This window comes from Mesocricetus auratus, unplaced genomic scaffold (genome assembly GCF_017639785.1).
Source record: "Mesocricetus auratus isolate SY011 unplaced genomic scaffold, BCM_Maur_2.0 Super-Scaffold_100019, whole genome shotgun sequence".
Classification (NCBI taxonomy): domain Eukaryota; kingdom Metazoa; phylum Chordata; class Mammalia; order Rodentia; family Cricetidae; genus Mesocricetus; species Mesocricetus auratus.
Genome location: NW_024429200.1, coordinates 19,169,132 through 19,190,876, shown reverse-complemented (window position 1 = coordinate 19,190,876; position 21,745 = coordinate 19,169,132). Strand labels below are relative to the sequence as shown.

Genomic DNA, 21,745 nt, shown 5'->3' with positions numbered 1-21,745 from the left:
CATTTATTAAATGGCAGGATGAATAAAGCCTTGTCTTTGAAGTCATTATTCCATTCAAAGAATAGACATTAGCCTTGGCCAGGTACTGTGCTATGTGCTAGAGATATTGTAATGAGCAGAAACTGACACTGTCTCCACAATGCAATTAGCTGAAGGAAGAGGACACACATTACCAACTCATCAGAGGTGTGAGCATGCATGCAGGAAAGAAATAGTACAAGATGCTTTAACAACTCCTTTTGAGCTGACTGATCTAATCCACAGGGTCAAAGGGACTTCTCTAAGGTAACTGAGATCCTGAAGAGCAATGTCAAGTTAATTAGGAAGGAATAAGGATAAAAAGAACTTTCCAGCCAAAAAGAAGAGCCGAGGTTTCAGGGTGGAAGGCAGCATGATATGTTGAGGAAAAGGAAATTGCTCCTGGTGGGAATGCACAAGCAGTCAAGGGTCAGATAATAGCCTTGGAAGCCACCTGATGGTGTATGTCCTTGACCATGATGGCAATGGGAAGCCACTGAACTCTAAACTTTAACTACAACTAGAATCCCATTTCTTTCTTTTTTTATTTTGTTTTGTTTTTTGAGACAGGGTTTCTCTGTGACTTTGGAGGCTGTCCTGGAACTCATTCTGTAGACCATGCTGGCCTTGAACTAACAGAGATCCGCCTGCCTCTGCCTCCTGAGTGCTGGGATTAAAGGTGTGCACCACCAACGCCGGGCTAGAATCCTATTTCTGTACCCTTTCAGCCAACAACTTTGTTACAACATTTAATCTTTCTTCGTTTTTTTTTTCCACCTTTAAATCATCATTTAAAAAAAAACACTTTTGACCTTAGAGTTTCTCTTAATCTTTCTCAATGTAAGAATCTAGATTGTGGGGGTCTACCAAGTAGACAGTGCAGAGAGCCACTAGACAGCCATGATCAATCTTAACATGTCTACAACTGATCTCAGCTCTGTTCTTTTGTTCCCCTCACAGTATTTACAAGCCTAGTGAATGGAATAATGAACCCTTCAATCACATCGACTGGCAACTTGGCAGACAGCCTGAACCTCTCCCTCTTCCTCGCTGGACATTTAATTAGTTTTGAATCCTTTACGTGGTTCCTGAGAAGCATCTGGCAAATCCCTCCCCATTTCCTGCTGCTTCAGGCTAGTTCAAGCCACTATCCTCTCTTGTCAGGATGTAGCAATCACCTTTATATGATATCTCTCCACTCATAGACTCCTATTCCACAATACAGGATCAAGCATATGCTTCAGCACATAGCTGTACCTATGCCATTCTCCAACTCATACTGCCTCGTCCCTCATCTCCCTCCTAAAGAATAAAGCTGAAGTGACTGCAGAGGTCACACAAGGCACTCTACTCACTCTTTAACCTAGTTCTTCTCTCCGGTTTGCTGCCAGCTCCTTCCCATAGCTGAACAATGATGGAAATCCTTGCAAAGGCCACCATGAACATCTCCCAAGGTCCCGTGTCTGTTTTTGCAGTTGCCTCTGCCCCGCACTGACCTTGCAGTCCTCAGGAGCAAAGTAACCTCCACTTCTCGTTGGACACCAGCCCAAACACCAGTTAGAGTGGAAAGACTGTCTCCAGGCTTCCTCTGTACCCACAGCACTCTGAATGCTCTTGCTACAATCCCGGGGGAAGCCTCATTTCCTGTTTTACCTCCCCATCTACAGAGTACTCACTCAGTAGGGCCAAATACCAGCTAGGTGAGTAAATGGGAAAATAATTAAACTATATGGAAATGTTTTCTGCTTTCTAAGCAAGCTGAGTATTAGAGATCTTTAGCAAAAGCAGATGCTCTAACAGAAAACTCCACTTAACGCGCTAAAAATTTCTCTAGGGAGACACCAGCCAAATGATAATGTAATGCTTTCCAATGCAGGTTAGAAACTAGTACAGGAATGCTTCAAAGTGTAAACTTTACAGTCTACCCTGTCTCACTATGTTTCCCTGACAGGTGTCAAGCAAACATTGCATTTGTGCCTGGAACACTGGTCAAAATAAATACCAACACAAAGCCTGCTAGCACAGTAAGCAAGCACCTTTGAAAACAAATGGCTTAACTTCCTGAAAACCATCTTATCCTCACAGAGTGATTTTACTCATGGAGACTTGGAAAGTGGTATCAGAAGGCGCATACGGAACATGGCCACACCGAGGAAGTAAACCAAAACGAGACTGAATTTCTTCCAGACATTATGTAACACATGTTCATGTAGCTTACATGAACAACTCATGTTCCTAACTCAATTGTGGTGTTTTTTGTGAATTCTTCAAATTAGTTTTTATTTTGTTTTAGACTTACATCTCCTATTTTTGACTAAGCATACAAAATACTACATGTATTTATGGGGTATTCATATCCTAATTTACAAATTTTGCACATATGGGTCAAATCAGGGATATAATGGGATATAATTGTTCACCTGTTACTCATGATCTTCAGTACCGTCACATATTGTCTAATTAGTTATCAAGGAAATATGTATAAAATAACACAATTATTATTTCATAAATATGCCTTTGACATTTGCTACATGCTGTCTGGTGAAGTGCTTAGAAAAATGCTAGCTCAAATAATTAGAAATATCAAATGTGCTCTATTGAAGGCATGATCCAATTTCTCCTGAATCTAATTATGGGGGTAGGAGTATTAAGGAAAGTTGTTTTGTAAACCAGAAATGTGTATGCATTCACATTTTCTAAGTTGTGCTATGAAACATATACCTATAGTTCGCACAAGCTGGGTCATTGCCAAAAACAAAGATTTTAAAGTATTCAACTATTTGCATAAGTCATAGAACATGACGGTGGCACAGATTCTCTTCAAGAATGATAGATACCTTCCAGAACTTTCCTTTGTCAAATCTGTTAGCAAGGATAGAATGTCAACAAAGTCTAGATCTTAGTTCTCCTACTGTCTCCACAAAGAGCGCTCAGACAAAGCATCCAGGCTTTCAGTTCCATCTACCCATCTTGTGGATTCTGAGTCTGAAGCAAGAACTTTGCTTCTTTAGAAACTGGCGTTTATTTACTTAAAAATTAAATAAATTCTTGCTGGTTTAGAGGCCAAAGCTACATGTTCCCATGATACCTCCGCTCCCACCCTGCATGCCTTCCCAGCTTCCCTTGTAGGAGAGGATGACAGAAACGAAGAGAACAAACATATAAAACTGTTTGTCAACATCTTGAACGAATAGTCAATCTTAATAGTGGCCAGGAAAGATTGAGAAATTATTTATGGGCATAATTTAAGTACAGACTCCATTAATCAGAAGTGGCAACGAATAACAGTTTGGAATGAGAGTGTGCATACATCATCATCTCTCCCTGCTTATGATGACTCTTCTGGACCAGAGAGACTCACTTTTAAGTCTCCGGTGTTCCGATATAATTAACGGAGACTTCATCATTCTCAGATGCACACTGGTTTACAAGAGAATGAAAATGGTCACAAAAGAAAGATAGAAGGTTTCATTCCGCACTATAGTTTGATAATCTGGGGCAGTCAACTCTACTGTCCCAGTGTCCACCTTGTGATTATTCCTTGAGTTAAGCTAGAAGATGGAATGGAAGTAATCCAGAATCTACCATATACTCCACAAAAGCATTCCATGAGGTTCACAGGGACTCAAGCCTATGATAACTGAAACAATGTATTCTAAAAATAATAGTTTTGCCTTGATTAAGTTTTTCCATGATGATAATTTATGTTTAAGAGAGCTCAAAAAACCAGAGGACTTTTCACCACCATTTAGGAAGAGCCTAAAAAAATTGAATGCCATTCATAGCATAAGGCTAAGAGTATCAATTTTAAAAGAATTTTAATATGACATCATAACTATTTTTTGGAGGCAAAGTCTCATTTGCCAAGAGTACAACTTTTTAAGGAGCATATGGTAGAAAATCTCACTACTGATGCTGATATCCAGATAACACAAGGAGATTTCCATTCATGCCACCTTCCATGCTTCATCTGTCTCCAGCCCATTCCTAAATCACAAACAAGATTTGTTGTTCACCTTTTAGTTCTTCTAGGTCACTTTTCATGTTAAATCAGGGAAAGTTCACCCTTAGAATGTTTTAAAATAGCAAGCCAACACCAATGACACTCATATGATAAGTGAAAAGGGAGCTTAACATTACAAAAAGGGTATCACACTTTTAGAAAAATACAAATACATAATTGGGAAACATGAAGTGTTTGCCATTTTCATAAACTTCCAAAAATCATGCTATTCCTCTTTATAATGACAGGGAGAAAACACCTGAGAATAGTACCCATATCAGACAGCTACAGAAGTCATTTTCTAAAACAGAAGCTTTCATTTCTTTAACTAATGTGTCCTTTGAACAGGAAGAGTGTAATGCTTCAGATAAAGATAATTCCCGCCCTTTCAGTAACTTGGGCAGTAAGAAGCATCATCATCTCCAGAGGGCACTCAATAGCAGAGATCCAGTATCAATCACTTCCTATGTGCTGTGCCCACACAGGTGCTCAGCACCCATGCAACAGCAGACAACCAGAGTCTGTCCTCTGTCCCTGTGCAGCCACAGCAGGGTCAAGCTTCTTCATAATGTGGAAGATTCTCCACAGATGGCAAGTCAGGTGTGACAGCTCCTCAGGAAGGGAGTGCAGAGCGCTGGGGTCTGAGAACCTGCAGATTGTGTCCTCTTAAGCACGTTGACACCTCGTACTCAACAAAAGTAAAATGCTCAAGATCTAAGCTTTTCCTTAAAGACGTTTCAACTCTGAGGAGATCGAAACAAAAATTACACGGGCTATGTTTCCCAATTAGGATGTGCTGTTTTCTACAGAAAGAAAAAAAAAGACTCAGTGTGGGAAGAAGGGGATTGAGTGCCAATACAATACATAAAAGGTTTGAGTTTGTGAATTTAAGACATGAAGCACGGATGGGTCTACCTTGGAGCCCTATGGGTAACAAGGGAAAATGTGTCCACTTGGCAAAAGAGAAAAAGGAGCAATCTCTCCATCGTCAGGGTGTGAAGTTTCATTTAGGAAATGCGTTGTAGATACCAACTGTTTGTCTCCTTGTCATGTCAATAGTAACTAGAAGTCAGCCCTTGTTCCTGCTGGTGGAAAATACGTGACAGAGAAACTTCAATAACATGTTGAGAGCTAGGGATATAATTCAGTGGCAGAGTACTGGCATGTCCAAGGCCTTCAGTTCAATTCCAACACACTTGTGTAGAGCACACACACACACACACACACACACACACACACACACACACACACAGGAACACGCAGGAGCTGAACCTGAAGTTTAGTAGCATGATCAGGTGATTTTCCTGCACGCTGTGGAGTGAGAGGCAGCTCTAGAGGTTGTGGAATGAGCAGGTAGGTGGATAGCTTATCCTTCCCCACTGAGGGCGTTTCTTTGACATCATTGCAAGTGCACTCAGCATGGTTCCCAGCAGCATAACTTTTCTATTTTCTACATATGCATAAGTAAACAACACTGGACCTGGACTTCCTGTTCTGATGCTTCCGAGAGAGTAACTAAGTTACTGGGCTCATCTGAGCACTGCTTTCTTTATTTAAAAAAAATCATGTAAAAAGGAAGGAGACAGAAAGAAGCCTGTGTATGGGAGGCTGTGATGCAAACTAGAGAGACCACACAAGGCCTGAAGCAGGCTGAAAGCTGGCCACAAGGAAAACATTTCTCTCTAAGACACATTGCCTGCTTTCCCAAAGGTAGAGGAATCATTTCATGGGAGCTTAACAAATATTTCAGAAGGGTTTTGTTGGTTTGTTTCTTTACTTGTTTTTATTGTTGAAGCAAAGCTTCATTTTGCATCCAAGAGCTAGCTTAGACCTCACTACCTAACCAGGCTGAATTTGAATTCACAGCAATCCTCCTCTATCAGCCTTCCTAATGCTAGGATCGCAAGCATGAGCAAGATTGCAACATGGATATTTTTAACTGAATGAAAAAAAAATCTTTCGGCTGGCGCTACATCTCAATCAGCAAAAGCTTGCCACACAAACCTTAATACCTGGGTTCGACAAAATCCATATACAGGTGGAAAAAGGGTGTTGATGACACAAAAATCACCCTGTGATGTCTACCTACAGGCCATGGCACTGGCAGACACACATACACATATCACACACACACACACACTCTCTCTCTCTCTCTCTCTCTCTCTCTCTTAAAAAAATCTTAAAGTCTATATGGAAAAAGAAAAATAACCAAGACAAAAAGTGTCAGCGCCATAGGAGAACATATACCCACCTACAAAAAGTATATATAAAATATTATGAAAATGTGTTTCACTACTGTGTAACAACAGACAAAACCAACAAGCAAGAGGGAAACCTCAATAAGGACAAAATAGGCAATGACTATAAGTACATTAGGAAGCGCGTCAGAAGTACATGTAAATATTTATGTAGGGGGTAATTCTTGCAGGCATTGGGAGAGGTAGAAGATAGAGTAATAATAACACGATACTTAAAACTTTCAGACTGGCCAAAATTGAAAAGCACAGTATTCTTAACAAGGTGACAACTGATACTTTTCGTACAAATCATAAGGTATATGACTTTATTTCTAAATTGTAGAATGCAAAAACAAGGTTGCTGGATCAAAAGGATAGTGCTAGTAGTGGCAGTCACGGCAGTTCTAATCAGGACAATAATAATTACCGCTCCTACTACCAGGAATAGTAGCAATCCACTTCCTGTTTGTCTCCTGGAGGAGATTAGCAAGACTGTGGTCAGCGCACTGGCCACACAGCTTCTAAACAGACACCACTATGTGTCACTGTTCTAAATGCTCATCACACCCCTAAAAATACTAGAAAACAAAGGCACTAAATTTACCTGTCAAATACATAATAACCACATATGAGCTGTTTTGTATAGATTGTATTGTAATATTTTATTGATGTTGGCTACATTTTTGTCTTTGTGTTACTGCGGTCAACACACATATATTTTGGTATAAACAATCTCGTGTCTACGGCAACTACAAAAATAATGAAATGAAAAGTCGTGCATGTATATGACTATGAATAGGTTCATGTGGGTAGCAATAAGTAAATGGTACTTCAGTCTAAAACAAATGAAAACACAGGGGGAGCATACTGGATTGTCGCAGAGGAGATACTAGGGAGGGGCAGAGAAGGGCTGGAGACAGAGCAGGTAACAGCCTAGATAAGCAGCAAATCATAATGTGCACACTCCCACAATCAGAAAGTTGAAGGACAGGCTAGCAGTAAAACAATAACATTTTGAAGTCCCTGGTAGCATAAAGGGGCCTGCAAATGGTTAAGGCAGGGGGAGGAATGTTTTTAAGCAAATTTTATTATTCAGAAGGGCAATACCTTTGCAGAATGATTTGGGTATTTTCCCCAATAGAAAAAAAATTAAGAAATTTCCGCAGTGATTTAATTTTTCACTGAAAAACAAACAAAAGATCTTATTAATGGGGAGGTTCAGAGGTGAGTCAAGGCTGCCTGTTAAAGGCATCATCTAGGTGCCAGAGAGCTTAGTCCTGTCCCTGGCATCGCCATCGGAATAGCTGACCTCTGACATGCCATTTAACTTGCTCTCAATTTCCTGATTTACAAAGAAAGGAAGTTCAACCAGGCCTTCCATAAAGGTCCCTTCAGTGAGAAACTGTACCAGTAACAAATGTGCCACTAGAATGCATAATGCAGGCAAGTCAAAACCTAGCAATAAGAGTCATAATTACACATAATTACACAGAGTTCAGAGTCTTAATACCTGATATTAAATCAGTAACTCAATGACCCACTCTAAAATGTGTCCTTTTAGAATTGAAAAGTACGGTAAGACTGATTAGTGATTTTCTATTTCCAAACGCTGAGTGCAACTACCCAACGCTCTAATTTTCACACTGACTTTTTAAAAGTTGTCATTTTGGATATTGTTCAAATGACTTATTAACGACTTAATTTGTCATCTGAGAATGGTGTCAATCCTAAAGGAGCCATTTAGCACAAATGATTCTCTAGAGACCAAATATTAAAGCTGTCGGGAAATAAGGGGGCCGGCCAATGCCAGGCAGACAACAGACAGAGAAATACACTGCACACTAAAGTTTACAGCAGGAAATGCTGAATATAAATTACTGAACGGAAATAAAAGTGACAAAAGGGAATTTGCTTAAGCATAACAGCCTTCTGAAGTAGCACTCACAGTTTTAATATTTATATTTTCCTTAGCATTATAAACAATACAGTACTAACACTTTATGGAAGTATGAAGTATCAGCAACTCATACAGCAGCATTTCCAAGGACTTGTTAAATTTTATGTATTTTGTATCCTTAAAAGACTGTGTCTTTTCTTTCCAGAAGTATATATACATAAAACTCTTCAAACATCCCAACTTAGAAGTAGTTATGGAATTCCCTTTGAAAATCTATCCAGACTTTTGATAGACTCTCTATGTATGAATCCTTCTAAAGGGATATTAAGACTGTTTGCCCCAACTAGTTTTTGTAGGCTCAGACGTAAAGAAAAGTTGTAAGGCTTGCACAGTTATCTTAAGTCCTGCAAATTAGCAGTTCCCGAGAGCTATGTCATAATTGCCTTATCTACCAGAGTACAAATGTGTGCCTTTATTTATATCCTTAGATTAGCTTCATGTCTAATGTTACTGGCACTTGTATACAGGAGTGGACTTTTTTTCTAATTACAGATGGAACTTGAGCTAGATCAAAGGCATTTTAAGAAGGTCAAATTTTACTTCTCTGAAAAACAGAGGATGTGATCTCACATCATTAATTAATGCTGAGCCATGTCCCTTGGCGCCTTCTCTAGTGGTGCAGAAAACTGGGTCCAGCCATGCCCACCTGCTGGGATGGTGGAACTGTAAACTTACCCAAAAAAGCAAATTGAGGGCATAGAGCAAGCAGCGCAAACACTTCACGGAATCTTCTCTGGCCATTGTGAATCTCCGGAGGGAGAAGCCCCATCATTTCACCACATCCTACCGGTCCAGGCAAAGCAGCCACGATCTGTAAGGGCGGGTACAGCAGAGAACTAAATTCACAGCAAGTGTGCCCCTCTGCCAGCCCTGTATTCTGCTGGCCTTCAGATGGGTCCCCAGAATCCCCAAGTCTAGTTTATTCGAGACATCGTCTCATCAAAACTCCTTTGTTAGGGTCATAAAGGGAACAAAACTCCCAAAAGTTCTAAGGCGGCTTCAGATAACACCTGCTGCCAAGAGAAAAGGCTGACCCTCAGGAAGAATGAAGGTCTACAGTAAACTCGTTCCCAGGAGACCTGCAGAGCGGCCTTGGCCTTCTGTATTCTGTTGAGACTTTCTTTGCCCCCTCCCTGGAGACAGCTTGCTCTCAACTGTCCTAAATGTTACAAACCTTCACATCTCTGGAGATGCCACAGGCTCCACTGCTACCCCCATTCCCGGACGGATGGGCGGACACACACACACACACACACACACACACACACACACACACACACACACAGCTCGGCGCTCCCCACCTTACCACCCAGTCACACAGCCTGGGTGTGAACTCAGGGGACCACAGGGGGCGCAGCGCAGAACTAGGATTCCGCCCCGGGACTAGGGTTTCTTTGGGAGACTGTAAGAAACACTGTTTTCGTCCGGGAATAATGGATAAGCCTGGGGCGGGGTGGCCGGGAGGGAACTTCGGGGAATCAAGGCTGGTACAGCTGTGCCCACTCCGGGCAGGTCATTCATGCACCACCACCACCACCGCCCCTCCCAACCTCGGGGCCCCTCACGCCGCTGCGACCCTGAGGTCCCCGCCGCCCGCAGAGCACAAAGCCCGCGCGGTCAGGCAAAGCCACCACGACTGCGCGCCCCCGGCAGGACGCACGGTGCAGCGCAGAAGCCTCTAGGGCGGGCTGCTGGGACCGCAGGCAGAAGAGATGCAGGACTTGTGGCCACTCACCTTCCGAGCCGCGCTCCCGCCAGGGGACAGTCGGAGACACACGGCGGACTCTCATCCGGGCAGGGACGCTCCTCCCGGAGAGCCAAAGGGCGGCATTGACTCCAGCTGCCGACGCTTCCTTGTCTTACTCTCCCCAGCCGTCGCCGTCGCTGACTCCTGGGAAAAAGAAAAGGAAAAAAAAAAGTCCCGGGCAGCAGTCGCTGGAAAGTCTCTGCTAAGCCACCTCCCAACGCTGCTGTCCCTCCCAAGTCCTCGCCAAGTCCGGACGAGGCAGCCGCGGCAGCCAGGGCCAGCTGCACAAACTCTCAGCGCATGCTCGGCCGCTGGCTGCCCGGGTTGGGTCCTAGTGGGTGTTTCTTGTCCCTCTCACCCAGAGTGACACCCCAGAGGGATTCTTCACCTCTGCAAGATAGAATGCTGGAGAGATAAAAACCTGCAAAGCTGGAGAAGTCCTCGCAACAAATCCCTTTTAAATGGTGGCGTCGCAGGAGTGGTGGCTGTTATAAGCATAAGGAAACAGGCTTTTATTATATGAAAATATTTGTGTTTGAGAAGGGGGGGCACGAGTGGCCCAACCCAATTCCAGCAATGAGAGGCTAGTTTTCACAATCTTTATGGAACCGCCTCCTGTGACTTGTCATTAACGTGGTGCCCTGTGATCCTTATTGATTTGTTGTACTACTCCCCAATCAAATTACACACACTTACACACACAAGCACGCACACACACATATATATATACATATGTATGTATATATATATATATATATGTACCCCACTCCGCTCCACTAATATTTGCAAAACCATCAAAGTATCTCTATCCAGGCTTAGAATTCAGATAGAGAAAAGAACAGTTAATTTATTCATGAGTAATCCAAACTTTCCCAATTTTCTCTTGATATGGTTGTGTTGACTATGTTCTAACTGGTGATGTATCTCAAAATGAACACAGAGTGGTGAATGTTCTTTTTTTAAACTAGAAATTCAGGAAGTATCACAATAACCACAAAGCATCTCTCCAAACCTAGCTTCTATCTCAGAAGTAAGAAATTTCATACTGAAAAATTAAAATTGCTGGATCATGTTGCTCTCCAAAAAAAGGTTGTGTTTTATCACTCACAATAGCAAATATTGCTGTGATCATTTCTTCCCACATCTAACAGCAAATAAAAACACCAATAAACGTGTGTTACATGAGAGCCAAGCAACATCTTTAAGAAAAACTAATAACTGGAGTCCTCAGTACAATTTGCAGCTGTAGTCTGTGTCCATCATCACCTGCTGGCCGTGTGGCCAAAGCAACCAAGACACACGGTCTACATTGGTTGGGACGGAGGTCAACACCAAGAGACAATGTGGACGCCCAGGGCTAAGTTATTAACGTTCTTCCTAAGCAAGTCCTAAGACAGCCAGCCCTGAGAAGCATACAAGAAGGACAGCCATCCTCAGAGATCGGCAAGGAAAGCGTCCATCAGATGACTCCCACTGCAGTCACACAGTGACTTCTGGAATTGTGGGAGGGGCTAAGAAAGCTGCTTTTATCCTTTGTCAGTGTGTTCACAAGCGAAGGCAGCTGCCTGATTCACAGGGAAAGCAACTGAAACAAACCACCATCCAAATTCTGTTGGTGCCACACACCTCCTGAGAGATATAAGAATTTCCTCATAGAGGGGAGGCTTAGCCATTAAAATGGAGAAAAGGAATGCCAACGATGCTAGTGTCTCAGAAAGAAAACCCCCTTCCATTGCTAGAAGATCCGTCACCTATCCTAGAATGATAAAATAATGAAACAGATAAAAAAAAATGCTGCTTTAGAGGCACATTTATCCCGTCTTTCCATAGGAAGGAATGTGGAACCGGAAAAAAAGTCAAAGTAATAGTTTAACATCACCCCTAAGTCCATTCAGAGTCCACGGCACTGTCTGGAATCCCAGCTGTTGGTCTCGTGTTAGGATCACTTCTAGTGAGCTTTGAGAAAAATCCTGAAACGCTGGTGGACTTCAGCACACTGAAGTCAGAGTCTCCAAAGGTTTGGCCTTAGCTTGAAATTGATTTCAAAATTCCAAAGGCAACTTTAGTGTTCAGTAAAGTTTAAAAACCTACTAGGGTTTGGTGGAAGCCTCAGATGATCACACGAGCAGCTTCAGGTGGAGCAGGGTTAAATCCCTTACCGGCCAGTTGATGAGCATAGAGTATGCCCACGTTACAAGTAAGGAGAAAACAAGTGTAGTTATTTCTCTGGTACTCCTGACAAATGGTCTTCAGGAGCTTAATTCACTTCGGTGTGAGAGACCTCAACACATTTAAAACCTTGCAATACAGGCAGTCGTAATGGCCTCAGTGTGACATACCTCTTGCAACTTCTCTGCCCTCATTTTACTCATTTGCCTCCACAGCCTGAGCAGGGTCTGCTACTAGGCAGCACATGGGTTATTTGATAGTAGTCAGTTTCCCTCCCTCTCCAGGATGGGCATCACAGCTGCCATTCTGTAAGCTCTGTCATTTTCTCAACAGCATCCACTACATGGGGACCGTCACCACTTGAGGAGGGAGTAGCATATTAAGAATTCATATTCTACTCATTGCCCTAAAGGCAGGAACCCATTCTAAGGCACTGCACGCTGCATTAAGTATTATTTGAGTGTTCAGCACTTACTGTACCTCCCTCCTGCTGTAGATATTAAAAATGTAAGTCCCTGCCTGCTGAGAAAAGGCAAAAGAGTTCCTTTCTGTTTGTTTAATGGTAATAATATGAGTAAGACCTACATTTACAAGCACTCTTTTATCAGTTCCTGAGTTAAAAAGCAGAGCTCAGCCATGTAGAAGATGGGCACAGGCTCTTCTCTGCATAAGGCGTTCACTTATGCACAGCTTGTCCTACCCATTCTGCTCCGAGTAGAGGAAGAACAGGAGAGGTGCTTGGTGGCATGAATGAATTGGTTTTGCTGACTTCTGGCCATAAAAGCCAGTTCTTCATCATCATCAGCCAAAAGAGGCTAACAGATTTTTGGTTTTTTTAAAAGCAAGTAGTATGTAAATAACATAACTGCAGCTACCCGCAATGACACGGGAACTTCTCAGAACCATGATGGGACACTGAGACTCAACTGACTTCTTCAGGACTACACATGTAGCTAGTAAGGGAGCTATTTTAGTTTCTAAATAAGGTCTATCTTCCCCTTTCCATTGTTAACCTCTATTACAGCATCTCAGATGTGAGTGGAGTCCTCGAGAAGGCTCCAAGAAGGAAGACAGACTGATTGCTTCCTACTGGTTCTATGTCAAGCTCACATACTCAAGCTGTGGAATATACTCTTACCTTGCTTTTCTGAAAGCACATGCCCAATAAGACCAAAAATACTTTTTTTTTCTGAATTGGGTAACCTTCACTGTACTGTACGTTTAAAATACCCATATAAAATGCAAGGTATTTGCTGAGCATGGTAACTCACGTCTTTAATCCTAGTAGTCAGAAGGCAGAAGCAGAAGGATCCCTATGAGTTCCAGGCCAGCCTGATCTACTTAATTCGCTTCAGTACAGCCCGGACTGCATAGTGAAACTCTATGAAAAAAAAAATAAAAAGCAAAGTATCTAGTCAGATTTAAATCTCAAATAAACAAAATTGCCCCCAGTGTTCCACAGAATACCATTTTTATATAGCTTTCAGTGTTTACCTGAAATTATTCTTTAACAGAGTAGTCTAAATTTTTTCTTAACTAAATTTGTACATATATACAAATTGGAAACTAGAAATTCTACTCAAAATGCCTCCACACTAAGTGAGAACAGCATTTTACTTGACAATGAATTGACAAACACAGCTCTTTTACTTTGTAGGAGTCATGGGGGCAGGTCTTGTCTCTCCTACATCTTCTGACATCATTTACATCATCTCTGAATCGTTATCCGTCCCATTTCCTTATAGTCAGAAAGCCATTATGTGAATCCAGACGTCATATTACCTCACCACTATTTCTAGACATAAAAGAAACTGCTTCCTCCCTGTGGATCTCTCTACGGATTAAAGAAACCTCCTTAGAGGTGGTATGAGAAGTTGTCACTCTTGCCTCATTTTCTATGACCCTGTTCCAGAGACATGAATGAATTAGCTTCTAGCAATAAGTATGGCTTTACCAAGATGGATATTAAACCAATGAGAATACAGTCTCTGAACCTGAGGCAGCTCTTGTTTCAACTTCAGAGACTTTGAACTCGTTAACCAGCAGCCAATGGAACCAACAGCCCTGTTGTACTCAATAGGCATCCACTAAATCATTATTAGAAACTTAGAGAAACCCCTACTATCAATTTACAACTTCATTAGCATACTTTCCCTTCAGAAAGCCAAACTTAGGAAATCTAAAAGTGCCCCTCCTTTATGAAAAATCTAAATTCAGTTACTTAAAATAAAATAAATGTAAAGGAAAAGAAAGAATATAGGTCTAATTAACTATCAGACTCCAACCTTCCTTCCCTTAATTGTCACAGAGCACTCCACTGTGTCAGGATGCCAACTTTCTGTGGTGTCCACAGCACAACAATTAGAGAAAGATGAAACAAACTGTGACATGCCTCACCTTCACCCCTTCAATTCCTATCCAACTGGACAAGTCGTCAAGTGGCTATTCATTTATAATATTGAAATGTGTGACTTTAAAAATGATGTCCACAAATATGCTCACTCTACCATGTATATGATAACTATTACGTGTAGTGTCAGCTGCAATTTTGTAATTAGAATTCAGCCTTTACAAAAACAGTGTCATCGGAATTTAAATTTTCTCTTTATTGCATGCATATCCATGTGTGTCTGTGTGTACACGTGTGCATAAAGGTATGCATATGTGTGCTTGTTAGCCAAAACCATATATTCTGATCTGCAGCGAATTTCTATTTCAGGTTTCACAGTATAGATGCTCACGTGATTGGCTGAAGGATGACTAATATCCTTATTCCCTTACTTAGTGGTGATGCCATGCTTTCTTAAATGACACGTTGCTTTCCATTAAGGTGTATCTTTTTAGGTTTGATTTTCTTTCTCAGAAAGTGATAAAAGATGACCACTAATATCAGGGGGAAAGGAGTGGGTGATAGTGTTCCAGCGACATAGGAATTTCATAGTGAACCCCTGCAGTTAATTTTAATGACATATGGGTGTTTTCTTCATTGGAGTACATCTCTTAACTTTATCATCAAAGTAAATCACTGCGACTAGAACAGATTTGGAATGTATCAGTATTGGTTTGGAAAATTTATAAATATTTTCTAAAATAACTGGTAAAAATTAAAACGTTTGAGTTTTGTGTGTGTGTGTGAGAGAGAGAGAGAGAGAGAGAGAGAGAGAGAGAGAGAGAGAGAGAGAGAGAGAGAGAGAGAGAGAGAGAGAGAGAGAGAGAGAAAGTTTTGTGCTGATATTTAATGAGTCTGTTACCTGGGTGAAATATTCCCAAGCTTGTCATGGAGGATGAAGCAGTTGCCTTTCCAGGAAGAAAGCTTAAGAAACAGCAGCAGCCAGCCAGGGCTGGAGAGTTGACCATAATAGCATCACTTCATTAACTGGGTCCCAGTGACCATTCCTCAGATCAGACGTGAAACCTAGAATCCAACGGGAAACTCATGCTACCTAAACTGATTCTCTCCCCATTTTTTCCTCCCCCACACTGTCATCAACTTACCTACAGATAAACGACACCATAAGTTCAGTCCCTTTTCCTTCTGCTCCACAACCTTCAAGCTATTAGGCTCAAAGTGTCCCAGACAAACTTACCCAGTCCGCGCCACACCAAGCTTTCACACACAGCCTCATTTCACTCAGTTATGGGAGCAGATGAGGACGGCCAGAACCTAAAATCTAGACCAATCAATTAGAGTGTGACTGGAACTTGAGCAAAGACTCATCAAAAGGCGGTGTAAATATAGGCAGCCAAGCGGAACGGGGAATGAGGGGAATGTGCTGGCAAGCCCTAGGTGGAAATCTCAGCAGGAAAGTGGATGGCCACAAAGAGGCAGGGCAAATGGTGTAAGGCAGGTGCCCTGGCAGACGGACAGGGCTCGGCGGGGAGGGAGTCTGGCAGAAGAGAAAGAAAAGGAGAAGGGAGGGAGGGAAAGAGGGGGGAGGGGGAATGAGAGAGGGAGGGGGAGGGAGGGGGAGGGAAGGAATGTAGAATGTAGAAAGACTCTCTGAAGCAAGACTCCCTTTTCTGTCAAGGTGACTTAGACACTCTTTGCCAAGCCCAAGCTCTGTGACTGATCCTGAGACCTGAACTCTAGTCCATGAAACATCAGGAAATAAGGTTGCTGGGAATATTTTCCCAAGCCTAATTTTAAGAGTCCAATATGTTAATTAGGAAAGTTTGCAGTGTCTGGGTTGAACACCTTAACGCGGGGCTGATGAACTTGTCATGATTTTAGAGGCAGCGTCAGCGCCCACCCGACCCCCCAGCAGCCCCCTGCAGAGAAAGTTGATATACATGAATAAACCATAGCAAACCACAGCAGAAGTTTGAAGAGGTCCCCCGAACTTGAGTGGTGGTTTTATCTCTTGCTTGTGATGTGATAAGCACCGTGAGCAGCCTCGGTTTTCTTATCTGTACACCTGCCTCCGGAAGTGGCCATAAAGGTTTCGCAATATGTGAGTGGCCTAAATTTAGCTGGGGTCCCACTGTCCTTGGAGATTTAAATAGAATAGGCTAAGCCACTTTCCTGCAAGCAGTGGGTAAAAATGTTTTCACCTTTCCCTCCCTTTGGGGATTCAAGAATGGGGCCAGAAGGAGGAAGTAGTTGTAGAGTTCTGATGCACTTACAGATCATCTTGGCAGCTCCTGCACGCCCCAGCCTTCTCTCAGAAGGTGGCAGCCTTCAGAAAAAGTTTCCCAAAGTACAGCCAGCACAGTCTATGCCGACTGTAGATTTTGACCAATGCCTCAAAGAATGAGGACCGGGCTTCTGTAGCAACACACAGATCACTCAGAACAAGCATTAGTGTGCATCTCAGTGTGCTGATGTCTTTGTCTTCCCAGTAGCCCCTCATACTGGGGTCTCCCACCAAGGAAGCCTCAGCTCCAAATTACTGGTAACTTCTCACGCAGATGCTATAGCTATCTCCTTTAATTAATTATCTGCCCTTGCCCTAGAAATTTTGGCTTTCCTACCCTAAGAAAAATCAGCAAACCTTTCTTTGTTTTGTTTTATTTTACAGTGGTTACTGTATGGTAGGAACTATCTTTAAGCATCATACAAATAGTGGTAATTTAATACTACATCCATCTTAGTTATGAGGAAATCAAGGCAGGTCATGTTAAGTAAAGGCCAAAGACAAAAATGCAATGTCTAGTCCCACAGTCCTCTAAGACCTAATAAATAGCCGATCAAAATACCTAGAAACCAATGTCTGTATAGTGGTCAGGAAGAATATTTTGATAGCACTAGGTAGGATGTGCTGGAGGCAAGAAGACTGGGAGAAAGGAGATCGTCTCTACTGGCAGCATTTACGAAAGGGAACAAACACTTACCTTTTAAGGAATCTAAGGGCAGAGGAAACACTAGCTATTACATTTGCTTCCTAAACATTGGCAAGCCTTTCAATGTATTGACCATTCTGACAACTCCTATAGGAAAGAAGTTCATTTTATTTAGTATATAAGCCAGAAGTGTGTGTGTGTGTGTGTGTGTGTGTGTGTGTACAGATTTATATATGTACATATGGAATACTCTTATTAACACTAATAAGCTTAATACTCCATTGCACATGCTTTAATAAACACTATTTTTTTAAAGATTTATTTATTTATTATGCATACTGTGTTCTGGCAAGCATGCCAGAAGAGGGTATGAGATCTCATTACAGATGGCTGTGAGCCACCATGTGGTTGCTGGGAATTGAACTCAGGACCTCTGGAAGACCAGCCAGTGCTCTTAACCTTTGAACCATCTCTCCAGCCCAACACTAGTTTTTATAAATACTGAGTCATTCTAAAGGACTTGGCAAAGCAGGAGACGCGAAGGACAAAAACACAGAAAATAGTCGAAATGGAAGGAAGCTATGTGTATGAGAGAGGGAGGAAGAGAGAGGAAGAGGAAGGGGATAGGAAATAGCTAGAGACAAGGTAAAAAGAAGACAGAGGGGAGAGATGAAACAAGGGGAAAAGGAGAGAGGAGGAAGGAAAGGAAAGGAAGGGACTTGCCATGACTGCTGCCCCAGAGCTGTGACCCGGCCCTCCTTGTTCTTGGTGGCCACTTCCTGACACTTGTCCCTGAAATGCTAGTCCTTCCACAGCCCTCACATCACACAAAGTAGAACAAGAGAACAGTGCCATTTGCTTCCTGGCCACTCCAGACTGCCTCGGTGTCCCAGAAGAATATTCATGACTCTAACACCCATTCTTAGAAAGCTAAACAATTAGTATGATAAGGCCGAGCACTTTCATTCTACAGATAACAATAGTTCAGTGTTTTCGAAGGAAACTAAAAAGAAATAATGAAAAAGGAAAGGAACAAAACCGGCCCCGGGTTTTGGCACCAGATGAATGAAAACGGGAAATAAACAGGGGAAGAGCATGGCAGCTCTTGGTTTCTGTAGAGGAGAACTTAGCCGGAGTCAGAGACAGCTGGGAGAGCCCAGAGTGGACATGAGCCTGAGCCTTGTGAGGAAAAGGGGGAGGGGAAGTCAGAGGGAAGAGGGAGAAACCAGGTAACTCAGCCAGGAGACACAAAGAGAGTAGACTAAAAAGACCAGGTAACCAGAATGGTTGGATTATATAGGGAAGGGCAGCCCAGTGGGCTAGAGAATTGGGGTAGGGGGTGTGGTATGCCAGCCAGGAGGCCTGTGTAACAGGTAGGCCCTCAGGGGTGCTAGGGAAACCTGGCAGCCAGAGTCACCTTTGATATGTTAAATAGGTATCTCAGCCATTTGTCCAGCTTTTGAAACCTAACAGTTGCAATAGACACAAACCCTATCTCTGTTGTATAGGGTTTCAAAGGTACAAGATTAGTTTACTTACTTGCTTTTACTTCAAACAACTATAACAAATACTTCCTGTTTAAGAAAACTTCAGAAACATCCCATGTACTATTTAGCTCAAATATTCATGGTTTTCCTGGGTGCATCTAAGAATATTAAGTATTAAATCTGCTTTTCTTTTGATTCTCCTTCGGCTTTTCAAGTCTTAAAATGGCTATAATTAAAACATGTAGTTTCACAACGTATGTATTCATATTTACTCATAATTTCTTTTAGACCTTGAGCATTCATTGTGAGTGTAATTTCACTTTATGAATCTGGGTTAACCAATAGCTACTTATTTGTTTTCTCTTCTAACCCATAGTCAAGTGCATGAGTCAGGATGCATTTAACTTACCTTCATTCACTTACAACACCAAGTGACAATACTATTGGAATTTTTTAAACTTGAAAACCATCACAAAATAATTAGTGAATCAGTGATCTGTAGTAGTTCCATGGAAGTGTTCTTGTGATTTTTGATTCAATAGAATGAGTGAAAGGTACAATTTTTCAAATGACACATTTTCTGCTAAAACTCACAGGAGAATCCCAAGAGTTGTTGCAGAATATTTGTATATGCTGTAAAGATGTGTCTCTGCCTGAGGCATCTTCTGATCGGTTTAATAAAAAAGCCAAATAGCCAATAACTGGGCAGGAGAGGATAGGAAGGATTTCAGGGGAGAGAGAGGAAGGGAGGAGGAATCTAGGTACGAGGGAATTACATCATCGGATTTTGTCAGAGACTCTGAAGAAGTCAGACATAGGTAACCAGCCACATGGCAGAATGTAGATTAATAGAGACAGGTTCATTTAAGTTATAAGAGCAAGTTGGAAAAACAGCCTAAGCTAAGATCAAGATTTCATAATTAACATTAGGTCTCCATGTCATTATTTGGGGGCTGGAGATCCAAAGAGAGTCCGACAAGAAAGCTTGCTACAACATGTTTTAGTCATTTTTCATAATGTAGGCCGTAAAGCTGTGGTGCATTCAGCTAGAAATATCAAATGCATTTGAAGTCTTTGGCTCATTCTTCAGTGTCACATCCCCCACTTGGCACCCTGCACTCTCCACATGATTATTGCAAAGGAAACACTCACCATGCCCTGATGAATACAACAATTACAGCACAAAAGAAGTCATTAATGCATCGGAACAGAAAGACGAGGGTCTGTTAGCATGTAATTAGGCTTCTGCTGTAATTATCCTCCATCTGAGAAATTTCCTTAATGTAAAAATGATAAAACAAATCATAAGCATTCGCTTCATCTAATTAATGAGCAGCTACAAGGCACATTCAGTTTCATCCGTACCCCATTATATGTTTTTCTAGGCATCTTAATTATACAAAACCTGAGTATGTTCTCATATGAAGTATTTTACAATCCCTGTATCCCAAAGCCTTTCCTAGGCATCATTATATCTTCCCCTCAGAAACTTGTCCAAATTTCCATTGCGGGTGCTAATTGCAGGTACTGAAGCAGTAGAAGAGGAAAGGAAAGATTTGTGGAACACCAGGTGAGTGGAGGCAGAAAACAGGTGTAGTGATGCAGACAAGGAAGAAAAGAAGAAGGAGGGGAGTCAACAGGGGCTAGGAGAAGGATGCTGGGAGGAGGAGGAGGAGGAGGAAGAGGAGGACAAGGAGGACGAGGACAAGGATGAGGACGAGGAGGAGAAAAGAAATGGAGAGCCAAAGACACTGGAATAAGGCAGGAAAAAAATGGAAAAGTAAGCCTTGATGACATGGCTTGCAACATGTGAAAATAGGGACACAAAGATCATGCTCTGTTCACATTGCTCAGCAGGTCATCTAAGCCTGATTGTGTGTGTGTGTGTATGTGTGTGTGTGTGTATTGAGCATACCCATTATGATCACCCATCTACCAATCTCTCAATTTATCTCTGTCTGTCTGTCTATTATCTATTATCTTACCTATACCATAGAAGAAAGTGATTGATGGTATTTTTGTTATGGTGGCAATTTCTTTTACTTTCTCTTTTGGAGGTTGTTTGTTGTGTGAGTATTTTGCCTAGATAGATAGATAGATAGACAGATAGATAGGTAGATAGATGGATGATGGATGGATATAGATACAGCCTACACACACACACACACACACACACCACTGTGTATCTGCTGTTCATATAAGCCAGAAGAAGGCATCAAATCCTCTGAAACTGGTCTTACAGATGGTTGTGAGCCACCATGTGGGTGTTGACAATCAAACCCAGGTCCTCTGTAAAAGCAGTCAGTGCTCTCAACTGCTGAGCCATCCCTCCAGTCCCATCTCAAGCATCCTTCTGCCTCTGGAGAAAAGCGCAGAGAGAACTAAATTTGACCTATTATTTTTGAAGAGATAAAGTTCTCCAGTTACCTAACAGTTTATTTTTCCTTCCTCTATAACCAAGGGAGCTCTGAGCCACCCCACTTGCACAATTTTGTTTGCCAGAACCACATTCCTTACTGCCGCCTGAGAATGTGGTACTTAATCACCAAGGCCTATAGGAGGGTAGAGGAAAAGTTAATTCTGTTGCTGAAAAGCTATTTAATGTATGTGACATATTTTGCTTGGTCAGGGCTACACTCGGGCAGGCTGAATAGAACCACACATGAGACCAATTTAAGAACCAACGCAGAGGTCTTGAATCCTCTCAACTTGCTTACAATCTATGGCTAGAAAAGATCATGTTCCAATAAAAATCATGCTTGGAAAAGCTGTGCTAAATGACTTTTGCCCAAATTTTCAGGCAATATGGTCCTGAGGCATTTCAAATACTTGCATATATAAATATAT

General features: G+C 42.0%; 1 protein-coding gene and 1 long non-coding RNA gene across 4 annotated transcripts in view; both read right to left on the bottom strand.

Moving 5' to 3' along the window:
• Tspan12 (tetraspanin 12) overlaps positions 1–10,449 on the bottom strand; it is a 64,375-nt gene extending 53,926 nt beyond the window's left edge. Inside the window, exons 1-3 of one of the 3 annotated variants that reach the window (XM_013119120.3) lie at positions 10,351–10,449; positions 9,951–10,106; positions 8,891–9,026 (exon numbers count right to left, since the gene is read on the bottom strand). In XM_013119120.3, coding sequence (XP_012974574.1) covers positions 8,891–8,956 — 66 coding nt within the window. In that variant the 5' untranslated portion in view covers positions 8,957–9,026; positions 9,951–10,106; positions 10,351–10,449. Of the gene's footprint in view, positions 1–8,890; positions 9,027–9,389; positions 9,508–9,950; positions 10,107–10,350 lie in introns of those variants that run through there. The other 2 variants (XM_013119121.3, XM_005078044.4) reach the window with 2 other exon arrangements.
• On the bottom strand, positions 3,022–6,120 carry LOC121132987. Its single transcript, XR_005869701.1, has 2 exons — positions 4,937–6,120; positions 3,022–4,824 (listed from the first exon to the last, which is right to left on the bottom strand). It is a non-coding gene; the product is annotated as an uncharacterized LOC121132987 (long non-coding RNA).
• Positions 10,450–21,745: the final 11,296 nt, after the last annotated feature.